We start from the raw sequence: 15,000 nt of genomic DNA, 5'->3' as shown, positions 1-15,000 counted from the left end.
CCCAAAGGGTTAAAATAAAAGTTTTGAGGTTTTAGAAAGTTTGTCGAAAGACAAAAAAACACATCTGATGACATAAGCTTTCACTCTGGGGTCATTTAATGGCTATTAATTAATTAAATAATCCAACATAATGATCAATAATGGAGACAATTAACTTATCATTCACTATAAACGTCCAAAAAAAGGAAATAAAAAGCCGTTTGCATCACTTTTATACCCCTTAGTGTTTCCACTGTTTATAAAAGGACAAAGACATAAAGATCTGTGTCTCTTCTTCTTCTTCTCTTTGTTTTATTGAAGCAGCTCGATGAGATAATTAACAGAAATAAAATCAAGTTTCAGTTTCACACGTCGCCCACTCGCTCTCTCTCTTTCTCTTTGTTCCACTATTTTTCTTTTTCTTTAGTTCAGTCGGTTACATAACTCATTAAAAACTGAAATATCCTGCAAGAAAAACCTGCTTTTCTCATTTCTTTAAAAACTATTTTCTTCTTTTTGACCCTCGACACATGAATTAAAATGACTCACTCAATAATTTCAGGTTCTTTTTCCCTCTTTATTTCCTCCGTTGGCTCCAGTTTAAACTCTTAAATCTACTGGACACTTTTAGTCTCCTGCAGCAGTAAAAGCTGCTTTTATGGCCACATTAAGTCTTTATGGTGCTGACGTTAATGTCTTCTCTCTCTCTGTCTCTTATCTCTGTCTGCTTCTATTTGTTTACAATAATACAGTCAATGTGTGTGTTTATGCTTCATTTAACTTCATTTATTCAGCTGCTGTTGAGTCCAAGAGGCTCGAATGAAAAGTTAATACATTCATTTGTTGGAAAATATGGAAAGTTTATGTGCATTTTCAAACAAAAATACAAAATTTTAATAGCAAAAACATATATTTTTTAAATTATAATACCCCCTCTCCCTCTGTTGTCTCATCTGAATAAATAGTAAGTAAATAGTTTGCTGCAATCATAATTTTTATTATTTTATCCAACAACCTGAATAAGTAGCAAAGCAAGAAGGCTGTTATACTGTGTGATTTTATTTTACTATTTTTTTTTTTTTTAGTGAAAGATTATAATCAATTTATGAAAGGGTTTTTTTTTCAATTCGAGAATGGTAAAAAATGTTTAGATGAATAAAAAATTAAATAAAGAATAATAATTTCACTTTACACTTACACTAAAATGAGTCTAAACATAAATAAATAATAATTTAAAAAATGTAATGTCTCATTTTAAATGCTTCATCTGCAAAAAAAAGGTCCGAAAATGTATAAAATTATCATTATTATTGATAACTAAATACTGAAGTGAATGATGGTTGAATTAACCATTAATAACTTTGTGTTCTGTTTATCTTCCTGATAAAATGTTTTATTTTATAGATATTATGTCTTTTTTTGCAATTAATATTTAATTTTATATTGTTTTTACTTTTTAACTCAAATTGAGTTTATAATCCATAATATTGAGTTCATGTTTGCAACATTTGTACATTTTAATAAACATTCACCTTCCTGTCTGCTGGTCTGGTTGGCAGGTGGCGCCCTCTGCTGGACAAAACACTGAAACACAGCCAACAAAACCAAATGAACCCTTCGGTCAGATTGATTTATTTACTTCTTTTTAAATGTCATGAATTAACTTTTAGTCCCAACATTTGAGGCAACATGGAGGAAGAAACCTAAAAGATCTTTGAGAAAAAAACCCCACAGAAAACAAACTTGTGATCTGCTTGAAAGCTCCTGAATAGTAAATAAAAGGATCTTCTTCAGGTGAGATTGTTTCCTCACACTTCAATCATTTAAAGAGAAATAGCTCATATTTATATTCATTTTAAGGGAAGGAGCAAACAAAACAAAAATATAAAAAAACATATTTAATAAATCATTTTTTGTTGCAAAAACGGTTTTGAGGAAGTGGATTTTAGATTAAAAAAACCATTAAAAAACAACAAACCTACAGATCCAATGTATAGCTTTTGCCACTTTGTATAAAAAAATAAGAATTAAAAAAAATGTATTTCCGTCTTTTAAGAGTTAGAAAAAATAATTAAAATATATATAAACATTTTTTTCTTGTGGTGCTTTTAATCCAGATATTTTTTTCCCACATTACAAAGAAATAATCTTGAAATTAACCCGACACTATCTCCTGTAACACTCACACATTAATCTAGTTTAATGTTTTGTACCTGTTGGAGTGCAGGAAGTTGTCTTCTTGAGCAGCAGCCAAAATAAAAATAAAATAAATAAAATAACCAAAATATCAAAAATAAATGTAGCAATTAATTGATAAAATGTGATGTGAATTAAAATTCCAATTTTTTTTAAAAAATGTATCAATTCCCCTAGGTATTTACTTTTTTTTGTTTCAATTAATTAATTTTTAATTCACATTTAACTAGTTTAATGTTTTGTACCTGTGTTGTAGTGCAGGAAGTTGTTGTCTTCTTGAGCAGCAGCCAAAATAAAATAAAATAAATAAATAAAATAATAAATAACTCAATAAATGTGCCTTTAAATGTAAGAAAAGTAAATGTAGCAATTGATTGATAAAATGTGATTTAAATTCCAAAATTTTATTCTTTTTTGCTTTATTAATTCCCCTATGCATGCACTTTTTCCCAATTTAATTCATTTTTTTTAAATTGACGTATTTATTTTAAATGTATTTTAATGTTTATTAATTCATTTTAAAATGCACTTTGTTTGCTTTTTTAAAAGAATTCCCCCTCCTATTTATTTCCTTAAAAACTTACTTATTTTTGTAATATTTCCTTTATACATTTCTTAATAAAAACAGATGAAAACGTACCTGAGAAGCGACGAAGACGACTTTTAAACACAAATCTTCGCAGGAATCTTCTTCATCAACTTCTCCGTCCTGAAAAACAAAACGTCATTCTGCACAAAAAAACAGCCGCCAGTCCTCCTTCAGTTTCATTACCAGAATATTTATTTTATTCTTTTTCCTATTAAAACACTAGCTGCCATATTTAATAAAACAGCCAAACGGCCAAGTGCCTCAGTCCTCAAATCCTCCAATCAAATCTCCTCAGAACAGGTCACATGGGTCTGTGGGCGTGTCCTTGGCTTGTTGCTGCTGCAGAGTGAACGAGCTGGGCCCCTGGAGGAGGTCGCCGCGGTTACGGCTCTTTGTTGTTGTTGTTGTTGTTGTTGTTGTTGTGGGCGGCGGAGTCGAGCGTGGTCCCCTGTAACACCGTCTCCGTGGTGAGTATTGCATCGTTTACTGGCGGCCAGCAGAGGGAGACTCTCCTCCATCACACTAATTAAAAATACTGCCAAGTCTGTATGTATATATATATATATATATATATATATATATATATATGTATATATATAAATATAAATATACATACACATAGGTGTACATTGGTGCCTCCTGGAGGAAAAATAACGGAATAAAAAAGCAAACAATTTGGGAGTTTTGACTTAAAAATTGGGACTTTTTTTTAGTGGAGTGGCTAAAAAGGAAATGTTTGACTTTACGGGGGAGAAATTTGCTTTCTTGTCAAAATTTAAATGTTCAGATTGAGACCGCTGTCACGTTTGAACGGTAAATATAAATCTAACGTCAACTTAGCTTAGCATAAAGACTGGAAGCAGAGGGAAACTGTTAGCTTAGCTCTTCTTAAAGGTAACAAAACCCTCCTAACAGCACCTTGAAGCTGATAAACATGATACTTTGAGCCTGTTTACACTTGGTTTTAAATGTGTGGACAGATGAGACACTTCCCCGTTCAGCCTGGTGCACGATTAGCACGTCCACATAGTCTCTGATCCTGGTGCACTATTAGCACGTCCACATAGTCTCTGATCCTGGTGCACTATTAGCACGTCCACATAGTCTCCTGATCCTGGTGCACTATTAGCACGTCCACATAGTCTCCTGATCCTGGTGCACTATTAGCACGTCCACATAGTCTCCTGATCCTGGTGCACTATTAGCACGTCCACATAGTCTCCTGATCCTGGTGCACTATTAGCACGTCCACATAGTCTCCTGATCCTGGTGCACTATTAGCACGTCCACATAGTCTCCTGATCCTGGTGCACTATTAGCACGTCCACATAGTCTCCTGATCCTGGTGCACTATTAGCACGTCCACATAGTCTCCTGATCCTGGTGCACTATTAGCACGTCCACATAGTCTCCTGATCCTGGTGCACTATTAGCACGTCCACATAGTCTCTGATCCTGGTGCACTATTAGCACGTCCACATAGTCTCCTGATCCTGGTGCACTATTAGCACGTCCACATAGTCTCCTGATCCTGGTGCACTATTAGCACGTCCACATAGTCTCCTGATCCTGGTGCACTATTAGCACGTCCACATAGTCTCCTGATCCTGGTGCACTATTAGCACGCCCATATAGTCTCCTGATCCTGGTGCACTATTAGCACGTCCACATAGTCTCTGATCCTGGTGCACTATTAGCACGTCCACATAGTCTCTGATCCTGGTGCACTATTAGCACGTCCACATAGTCTCCTGAGCATTTCTGTTGGTACAACTTGACTAACTTTTGTCAGAAAAAGGAGTCTCCTTCACGTTACTCAACACTTTTTCCAATTATTTGCAATATAGGAAAGTTGTGTGACCGTAATGATCGCCTCATTCTGCACTGTAGGGACGCCACAGTGAGGGACCGGACATTGATTTAAAGAAAAGATATTCATTGATGATGATCAATATCTTTAGAGCGCTTACTTTGGTTTTAAATGTTTAACCTTTGAACCACAAAGATCGGAGACGATTCATGTCCAGAGTTCGTACACCTTTTCCAAGCTCAAATTCAAGCACTTTTCAAGCACTTTCAAGGTCCATTTTCAAGCTTTTCCAGCATCTTACAGCTGTGGTAAATTACATATTTCTTCAAATACATACATACTGAAAATGATTATTTTACGTTTTCATTTCAGGTTCTCCAACTCATTATATTTCTATTCTGTAGGAATTTGTTGTTAAAGAAACAGATACAATTTTAGCACTTTTCAAACCTTGAAAACAAAATTCAAGCATTTTGAAGGGTTTCGAGCACCTGTACGAACTCTGCATGTCTCTGTGGCAGCACTTTGCTTTTTTATAAACTAAAAATTACTCAAACTAAAATACTGTGCGAAGCAGAAACTTTCAATTTATAATTGTAGTGTTTGTTGTCTTGATAACAAACAATATTTTACAAACTTGAGTTTTTCGTTTTTGTTTCTGCTATTATACGAAAATGAACTAACTTGGTTTTGTTTGTAAAAAAAAAAGAAGAAAAATACTGAGTATGGTAACAACGGCAGCCGAACAGCACCAATGACGTATTTTCCTGTTACGTTCTTGTCTAAGATGCATTAACGTGCACGCTTCAAAAGATATTTGGTCAAATGCGCCCTAGACCATCTCGGCCAGTGGTTTCACGAGTCTTACTGGTCATTTAGCACTAATTTTTTAGGAAATTATTTAACAAAAAATTCAAATAAACTAAACCCAGAGAGCACCAAATGTGGATTCATCCGCAGCTGAAAATAGTCCCTAATAAATACACTGTTACCACATTTTAAAACCAAGTGTAAACAGAGACGTATTTGTTTAATCGGTATAAAAACTAAAGTGTAAAAATGAGAAATCCTCCTCGTGCTAAGCTAAGCTAAGCTAACGTCTCCCAGCTTCCTGTTTAGAATAAAGACGTGAGCCTGATTTCAATCTGAACAAATAAAAACTCGGCAAGAAAATAAAACGAGCAGATTTCTCAAACTTTTTCCTCATTGATCCTGAGAGAGGTCACTCCAGCTGTCTGATTGGTTCGACTGTTGCCGGGCAGAAAACAGACTTGTAATAATGTGGAGGGGGGAAGTGATATTAAAGTAGAAAAACTTAATAAAATATTAAAAAGGAGAAGAAACAGGGACTTCCTCTGGCAGAGGGAGGGAATAAAAAACAGAAAACAAAGATGAAAAAGAAAATGGTGAAAACCTCGAAAAAGGGATGTGTTGACATTTTTCATTTCTGTCACTTTGTTACTTTAATCGACTAAATTGTGGCAAAATGCTTAGAAAATAATCCACTTTTTTATTTCTATTACTCTAATAATTTGTGGCTATCGTGTTGTTGTTGTGCCGTTAAATTTTCAAAAAATAAGTCTGATGTTTTTCCATATTTCTTTACATTAAATCCCATGAAAAGACTCAAATAAAACATGCTGTTTTTTATCAAAGCTAATTTACAATATTTTTTTAAATTATAAAAAAAAAAAAAAAGTTAGCTTCTTAATTCTAGAGGAGCAACCTGATGTTTTCTTCCGACTTTTTAAAATTATAATAAAAAAAAAATCAAGATTTCTGCCTAAAAACTCATAAAATTCTCGCGCAACCTGCAGATTTATTTTACCATTATTAATTAATTTGTGCCTGAATAAAAAATAGAAATTAGAAAACAATCAAAAACATAATTTTTGTTGATTTTTTTCCTGTGATTATTTCACCTTTTCAGGTATCAAAACACCAAATGTTGATTGACTGTTGTTGAATGTTGAAAAACTTCAGTATCAGCTGTTTCTATATAAAGAAATCAGCTCATGGGGATTTGTCAACTTTAGGAGAAATATATAAAAAAGGCAGAATGTTCCTTTAAGAGGTGAATAAATCAGAATCTGCTGATTAAAAACAGATAAAAATGTCCAACACATCCCACTCAGAGGGACTTTTCTGTTTCTAACTTCACCTCGTTAAACAAAAAGCTGCTTTCACGCGTCGCCACATAACAACAAACCAAAAAAAGATATTTTTTCTTCTTTTATTATGAAATAGTGCTACAATGTACATTGCATTTCCTCTCCTGACTCTCCGCTGTCTGTTGTGTGTTTGTCTGTGTGTGTGTTGTTGATTTTTTTTTGTAATGCTGGTAAAAATGAAGAAAACTGATAAATATTTTCCTGCCAAAGATCCGAGAGAGGTGTGTGTGTGACACAGTGTGTGTGTGTGTGTGTGTGTGTGTGTAAATAATTATCCACCTGACAGGTGATTGAATTCTGTGTTGTGTGTTTTAAAATCTGGTTCTTCTTAAAAGCTTCTGTAGACAAAAATAGTCAATTCTTAAGACTGAATAGAAACATGAATCACTGCATCAGATGGACAGTTATTTACTGTGTGTGTGTGTGTGTGTGTGTGTGTGTGTGTTGTACTGTGCTGTCTGTTGACATTAAGTCTGTGCTCCACATAACAGACCAACAAAACCAAACTCATGGAGGAGGGAGGGGAGGGTGGGAAATAAAAAAAAATAAAAAAAAAAAAAACAGAAAATGAGGTAAAGAACAAACAAAAAGTCTGAAAAGTTAAAATCATAGAGTCTATTATTCTGTTTGGGGACAGAGAGCAGGAGCCAGGACGTCCTTAGTCCCGCCCCCGAGTCCTGATTGGCCAGATTCACTTTGAGTGTGTGGAGGTGGGAGTAAACCTAGAGGGGGGGTGATGGGTGAGGAGCCAGGAGGGCCAATGGCAGGCAGGCAGGAGGAGGTAGAGCCAATCAGAAGGCCTGCTGGGCAGGATTGTAGTTGAATGTGGAGGGAACGTGAGGTCGCTCTTCTAGTTTGTCATACTCCAGATGAAACTCCTGAAAATAAACAGAAACACGGGTTACTTCGCTGCAAATGTAGGCTTTTTTTTTTGCTCTTTTTACATGTGACTCTCTGTGTGCTTGTGTTTCACCGCAACATAGAAAATCTCTATAAATATCTAAGTCCTGCAACATGTCTTTGTGCAGAAAAACACAGTTAGAATGACAGAAACCAGAAAAAGAAGTTGACTTTCTTGTGTCATGAATGTTGTTACAAATGTAGAACGACAAAAAGACACAAAATCTGAGAAAAAACACAAAATGACCAAAAAAAGACGCAAAAATCACCAAAAAAAGACACAAAACAGACGTAAAGTGACAAAGAGGACACACAATTACCAAAAAAAATGCAAAAATTACCAAAAAAGAAATAAAAAAGACGTAAAGTGACAAAAAGGACACAAAATTACCACAAAAAAAAACGGCAGCAGGAGCCCTCACATCCACTAGCAGCAGAAAAAATCCTGTGCCTGAAATTTTTTTATGCAAAAAACTGACATTCTTGCATTGACTGAAATCGTTAACGAGATCAAAATACAACATCCTGTCAAAAACTGTGCTCCTTTCAAAAATAAAACAACTCTTATTAGATTATATTATTAGATTATGAGGATAGATGGTCAGATCAACAGATCTTCCACGTCGGAGAAGCAAAGTAAGCTGTTGGTTGTTGTTGTTGTTTACTTTATTCTTCTCCGGCAGGCTGTACGCTATCCACCGTAATGCTGCAATCTACCGGTCATATCCAGATCTAACTAACTAGGGGGTTTTGGTGTGTGTGTGTTTTTTTTAAAACATGATTAAAAAAATAAATAAAACACCAAAAAAATCCCGAGCCGGATTTTCGGAGGTCTTCAAGCCGCACTAGGAACTAGAAAACCTATCTTCAGTAAGAAGATACAGGGGAGAGCAACAAGAAACATCTCAGAAACAAGAAGACGCAGGCGGAGAGGTCTTCATTTCAGATTACAGGCTCCAGGCTATTCACTTTATATATATATATTTTCCATTGAAAATGCGGTTATCTATAGTCAGACTGCAAGAGAAATACAGTCAGAATTTATAAGCATTTACAAGCACTTAATCCAATATCCAAGCACTGTTCAAACCTTGAAATTCAACATTAAAATTCAATGTTCTCTTGGAAACTGTGTTTTTTTCACTGTTTTTTACATGATACAGAACAAACAATTAATGGATTAATCACAGACATAAAATGCAGATTATCAGATTATGAAAAAAGATGTTAGCTGCAGCCCAACTTCTGCAGAATCACAGGTAAAGGCCACAAAATGACCAACAAAAGACACAAAAATGTAAAAAAAAGACACAAAATAGACAAAGTGACAAAAAAGGACACAAAATTACCAAAAAAGACACAAAATTACTAACAAAAGACACAAAAATGTAAAAAAAAAAAAAGACACAAAAAAGACGTAAAGTGACAAGATGAGCATGTGTACCTTTGCCACCTTCCTCCAGTTGAGGCAGTCGAAGAAGTAGTAGGTCCCTCTCTCGTAGGCGTTGGTCTTCAGCGTGGGCTCCATCCCCGGGGCCCGGGTGATCCAGACCCGCTCCTCTTTATGGTACCTCCAGTCCCTGTTAAACCTAAACACAAACACAGTTTACATGGTTTAAACTCAGAGGAGAAGCTGAAGAATATCTGACATCCTGCAGACAGGAAAGTTCCTGATATTTAAACATCACTGAAGGAAAATGTTTGTTTATTTTGTTTTCTTTGCAGTTGTAATATAAATTCTCAGATCTAATTTGTTTGATATACTATGGTTGACTGATCAGAGCATAAATAAATAAATAAATAAATAAATAAATAAATGAATAAATAATACATATTTATTTGACATTAAGTGGCTATATATAGAGGAAATCTCTTATTTTAAGTGTTGAGTACCAGGGTTTAGGTCTAGAGAAGTATTTTGTGTCTTTTTTGTGTCATTTTGTGTCTTTTTTTTTTTCGTAATTTTTTTGTCTTTTTTTGGTCATTTTGTTTCTTTTTTAAGTTATTTAGTGTTTTTCTGTCATTTTGTGTCTTTTTTGAGTCATTTTGTGTCTTGTGAGTAATAGAAATTCTTAGATCTAATTTGTTTGATATACTATGGTTGACTGATCAGAACATAAATAAATAAATAATAATACATATTTATTTGACATTAAGTGGCTATATAGAGAGAAAATCTCTTATTTGAAGTGTTGAGTACCAGGGTTTAGGCCTAGAGAATTATTTTATACTTCAGCCTACTCCCTTTTTTTTCTGACCAAAATGATATAAGGAAATGCATATTGAATATTAAGTTAACTGGTTCTTATTTCTGTCTCATTACTTAGACGGGGCAGATGCATGTATATGTATAGGGCTTTATATACTGTATGTGTGTAAATGTTTATATGTTTATGTACATTTGTTTAATGGTGTCTATGTGAGTATGTGTATGAATATAAATATATAATATATATAAAGGAAAATGATGCTTGCTCACTGCTATAACTGCTTTAATTTCCCCATAATTCAATAAGGTTTCCGGTTATTTCAGGCTCCTGCTGAAGGCAACAACAATTCTGATTAAATGTTAATTATATTGACCTCTAATTAAAATCCTCTAATAAAGCTAGAAATCGTGCAGCTGTTGGATTTTGTTTTGCTCCTTATTTTAAATGTTATTTTGTGTTATTTAAATCATCTTTCAGGTAACTTTCTGTTAATTGATCTGTTTTATTTAACTCCTAATGTAAAATACTATTTAAAATGTAAATTCCTCTTACTTTGCATGAAACAGAAGTCATGTAAATGTTTGAAACGGTTTCCTAATAAAAGAAATTAACTGTATAACACATTTTTTTAATGATTAACTGAAACCTCAATAAACTAGAATATCATAGAAAAGTTTATTTATGTCAGTAATTAAATTCAAAAAGTGGAAATAACACATTATATAGATCCATTACTCACAGAATGAAACATTTCATGTCTTAATTTATTTAATTTATTCTAATCATAATGATTATAGTTTACATTTAATGAAGACCTAAAATTCAGTCTCTCAAAAAAATGTGAATATTACAAAAGACCAATTTTATAAAGTCTGTTTAATATGTAAATGTTGGTCTCTGATAAGTATGTCCAACTCAATACTTGGTTGGGGCTATTTGACTTGAACTACTGGAAATGGACTTTTACATCATATTCTAATTTATTGAGATGCACCTGTACACCAGGGGTCTCAAACTCGCGGCCCAATTGTGGCCCTTGTGACGATATTTTGTGGCCCTCACCTTGATATGAAAGTTTAATGTGAGTTTTATATGAATGGCACTTTACTGTGTTGTGTGTGGAAGGTCCCTTTAATTACTGTTTTTGGTAATTTTGTGACTTTTTTTAATAATTGTGTGTCTTTTTTAGTCATTTTGTGTCTTTTTTGGTCTTTTTGTGTCTTTTTAAAAAAAATAATGTGTCTTTTTTTAGTCATTTTGATACAGCCTCCAGCGGCCCCCTGCAGGTAATTTTAGTTTGAGACCCCTGCTGTATATGCAACTGTGTGTGTGTGTGTGTGTGTGTGTGTGTGTGTGTGTTGTTCTCACAGTTCTACTGCAGCCAGGAGTTGTAGTAGGTCTCCTCCGTTCATATAGTAGAGATAAAACAGCAGATCTTCACCGTATCGAGACAACTTGATAGCTGCTAACTGGAGACATCAAAGAGAAAAAGATCTTCAGTTTAGAGTCAAAACTTTATTCCCCAGACATAAACCATTCAAACACAAACACTGAACTATTAATAATAAAGTCTTTCCTACAGCTACAGAGAGTAAAGTACAAACCTTGTCCCTTATGTGGATGTTGGTTAAATACTCTGAGGGGACGTGGAAGTCTGCAGGGAGAGAAGTTATTAAAGAGCTGAAACACCTGCAGACCCAAGCTCTTATACACTCAACACTTTAGAGAGAAAATTATAAAAATAAGTTAAAGAAGGTCCTTTGAATGGTATTTAACTTTGGCCACCAAAACATTCAGATTTAGTTTTCTTGTGGAATTATTAAAGTCCAATATTTCCTCCATAAATATGCAGAATAAAGCTAAAATAAATGACATATTTGGTGTTTTAAAGAGCGTGAACTCACCGATGTCCTGCGGTCGACAGGGAGCCGACGCCCACGGAGACGCAAACTTAGGATAGAGATTCCTGAAGAAGAAGGAGGAGGAGGAGGAGGAGAAGGAGGAGAAGAAGAAGAAGAAGACACGGTTAGATTCAGTAGAAGCTGTTGTTAAGAGCAGCTGCTGCAAACTTTAGTTCCTCTCCTGAGTCCAATACAAAGCTGCTGCTGCTTTATTTCACTGTTTCTTCGATATTCTTCAGGAGAAACAACTAAACTGCAGTGAAGACGAGCAGAAACTGTCTCAGTGAGATGAAGAGCTGCAGACAGCGTGAACCATCTTGAATCATATGGAAACTAAACCCTGCAGGAGCTGTAATATCCACCATTAAGAATGAAGTTATGTCTATCCTCTAATTAATTCTTTCACCAGAATTGAGTGCATTACATAGACTGTAATAATAAGTGAGTTCTTAAAAGTTTTAATTAGTTTGAATGAATACTCTTCTACTTTAGATTTGTTGATGTGACAATCAGAGTTTGCAGCTTCGGTTGGACTTGAAAAAAATCAGTCTTTGCAGCATTAAATGAATCAGAATTGTTAAGAACTTTTAACAAGAAGAAGTGCTTAGTTTTCTTTGAGACGAATTCTGCTGCATCTTGTCAACTAAAAAAAAATCAAACTTTCAAGTAAATGAAATGAAATGTGATCTCCTTAACGTTTCGTGCCTCAGTCTGACACACATGAAACATAATATCATGTTAATCATGTTGTTTATTACTGACGCAGTAAAAGTTGCATTAAGTGTCACTACACTGTTGCAAAATAAAGTACACAAACTGTTGGATGCGTTTTTATTTTTGCAAGAATGTGTCATAATGACAAATGCAAATTCAGCCAGTTTGAATAAAATCACAGCAGTTTAACTTCTTACGACAAAATCTGGTTTTAGATTCAGTTCTGGATAACTGCAGGTAACAAGGTGGTCCTGCAGCTGAACTTTGTGGTTGCAGGGCAGGTTTTTAAACTGGAAATGTGCACGACTCAAAAAACACTGACGCTCAGCTGGTCCTAGGTGTGTGTTATCCCCACATGACTAAAACCGCAGTGCTTTTATTTTGAAGGCAATTTACATATGTGCATGCGTGCATAGGCATTGCTTTCTGCAAAAAGTTAATAATAATAAATAAAAATTGCTGGTTTGCTGCATAACTTACATGCTAAATATTGTTGGAAAAGTGAGATAATGATTGGAATTTTTACTATGTCTTACTGCTATATTTGACTCCACATTAACAGTCTTATCATAACATGTATTCTTATCAGTAGCAGCTCAAAACCAGATAATTTACTGTATTTTATAAAGCGATTACATTAATATGGAGCAGAATTTAGTTCAGAGAGTTTTGGACCGGCCACCTGCAACTTTTACAGTATCTCATGTGGCCCCTTGGGGAAATTAATTGCCCACCCCTGCTCTAAACGGTCTGTGAGTATGTGTGTGTGTCTATGAGTGTGTGTTTGTGTCTATATGTGTAAGAGTGTGTGTGTGTCTTTGAGTGTGTGTGTGTGTGTCTGTGTTCGTCTGTGTGTGTGTGCCTGTGTTTCAGTGTGTTTCTCTGTGTTTGAGTTTTTGTGAGTATGTGTGTCTGTCTGTCTGTCTGTCTGTGTGTGTGTGTGTGTGTGTGTGTGTGTCGTACTCGGGTGAGTTGAGGTTGAGGCCCAGCGTGGTGAGGTCGGAGCCCAGCGCCAGGTGGACCATGCCGGGATCCGTCTCCGCCGCCCGGATGAACGTCAGCAGGCCGATCATCCCGAACTGGTCCGTTACCATGCCGATGGGGATGTTGGTCACACGGCCTGGGACACACACACACACACACACACACACACACACACACACACACACACACACACACACACACACACACACACACACACACACACACACACACACACACACACACACACACACACACACACACACACACACACACACACACACACACAGTTAGACTCGGACCCGTCTCCGGTCTGTGGTTCTCTACGTGGAACCCGTCTCACCGTCGGGGAGAACCTGGATCCCTTTCTTCTGCTGGTTGTTGTTGCTAGGCGCTGAGCTCTTGTCTCCGGGGAACTTTGGACCGTCTGAGTTCGAGGTGGGCTTTCCTGACGAGTTCAGGTTCTGGTTGGACAAAAATGGAGGGAAAAAACAGGCCGAAAAAATGGGGCGAGTCAGGACATGAGAGCGCTGCACGAGTGAGGAAAGTGATAAAAACAGCAAGTCAGCATTTCATCCACAGCAACAACTGGACAGCAGAGATCAATAAAAACTAATCAAAAGACGAGAAAACGGCAAAAGAGACAAAAAAAACAACAACACAAAGGGGCGAGGATGTGGAGAAAAACAAAAAGAAGAAGAGGTTTGTACCGTTTTGCTGTCTTCGTTGGTGCTGGTGGGGTCTTTTGTTTGGTAGTTTGGCCCAGGGAGAGCTGGGAAGTCTTCGTTGTGGATGGAGAAGTCCTGCGACTGCTCACTGGACGGCTTGGTTACCATGCCAACTGGAAACACAGCGAAAGTTATTATAGGGGAATAATAAGATTAGATTAGATATTCCTATATTAGTCCCATAACGGGACATTTTCAGTGTTACAGCAGCAAAAGTGTCCAGAAAAATAGAAAGAAGCATCAATAAAATAATGATTAAGAGAACAGACTCAAAATAAAAAGGAGGAATTTATGAGAGTCTGGCAGAACATTTTTTACATTTATAAGTAAAATGCATCAATTTTGTGCACTTTGAGAGCAAAATGAGAGCAAACACGTCACATAACATCTTTTCATAGTCAGAAGATATTGTATTATAGAATCTGTTATCCGACTGTGTCCAAATTTTAATTGCTGTCAACATGTTTCCACTAGGACTTGGAGCAGCCAGACAGTGTTTCTTTTTTCCATAAATGCCCAAATTTGGTGCCTCTCACACATTCTTATGCCACTATTCCATCATATACACTGATCTCATCATTGCAGATTTTAAGACTTATTTTAAAAGGAGAATAAGGGTTCTTGTATGTTTTATTTAAGGCATCTTATTTTGACAGTTTCTTGTAAATTCTGTTGTTGACACTCTGCTGAACAACAGCAACACAACACAAAGTAACTTTATAAAATGAATCGTGTAGAAATACTTTCAGTAGCTTAAAATCTGACGTTGGAGCAGCCTGGCGGGCCGCCACAGTCTGGGTCGTTAATGGGAAACCCCGTCT

At 35.8% G+C, this 15,000-nt stretch overlaps 1 protein-coding gene across 3 annotated transcripts in view; it reads right to left on the bottom strand.

Moving 5' to 3' along the window:
* Positions 1-5,262: 5,262 nt before the first annotated feature.
* The window catches only part of LOC131960961 (CCR4-NOT transcription complex subunit 2-like), a 19,337-nt gene continuing 9,599 nt past the window's right edge, over positions 5,263-15,000 (bottom strand). For 2 of the 3 annotated variants that reach the window (XM_059326227.1, XM_059326226.1), the window contains exons 8-15: positions 14,162-14,292; positions 13,795-13,981; positions 13,434-13,590; positions 11,760-11,821; positions 11,460-11,509; positions 11,224-11,324; positions 9,090-9,234; positions 5,263-7,623 (exon numbers count right to left, since the gene is read on the bottom strand). In XM_059326227.1, coding sequence (XP_059182210.1) covers positions 7,537-7,623; positions 9,090-9,234; positions 11,224-11,324; positions 11,460-11,509; positions 11,760-11,821; positions 13,434-13,590; positions 13,795-13,981; positions 14,162-14,292 — 920 coding nt within the window. In that variant the 3' untranslated portion in view covers positions 5,263-7,536. The remainder of the gene's footprint in view (positions 7,624-9,089; positions 9,235-11,223; positions 11,325-11,459; positions 11,510-11,759; positions 11,822-13,433; positions 13,591-13,794; positions 13,982-14,161; positions 14,293-15,000) is intronic. The other variant, XM_059326228.1, reaches the window with a different exon arrangement.

Source organism: Centropristis striata, chromosome 22 (genome assembly GCF_030273125.1).
Source record: "Centropristis striata isolate RG_2023a ecotype Rhode Island chromosome 22, C.striata_1.0, whole genome shotgun sequence".
Lineage (NCBI taxonomy): Eukaryota > Metazoa > Chordata > Actinopteri > Perciformes > Serranidae > Centropristis > Centropristis striata.
The sequence above is the reverse complement of the archived record's forward strand: the minus strand, read 5'-3'. Positions and strand labels throughout refer to the sequence as shown.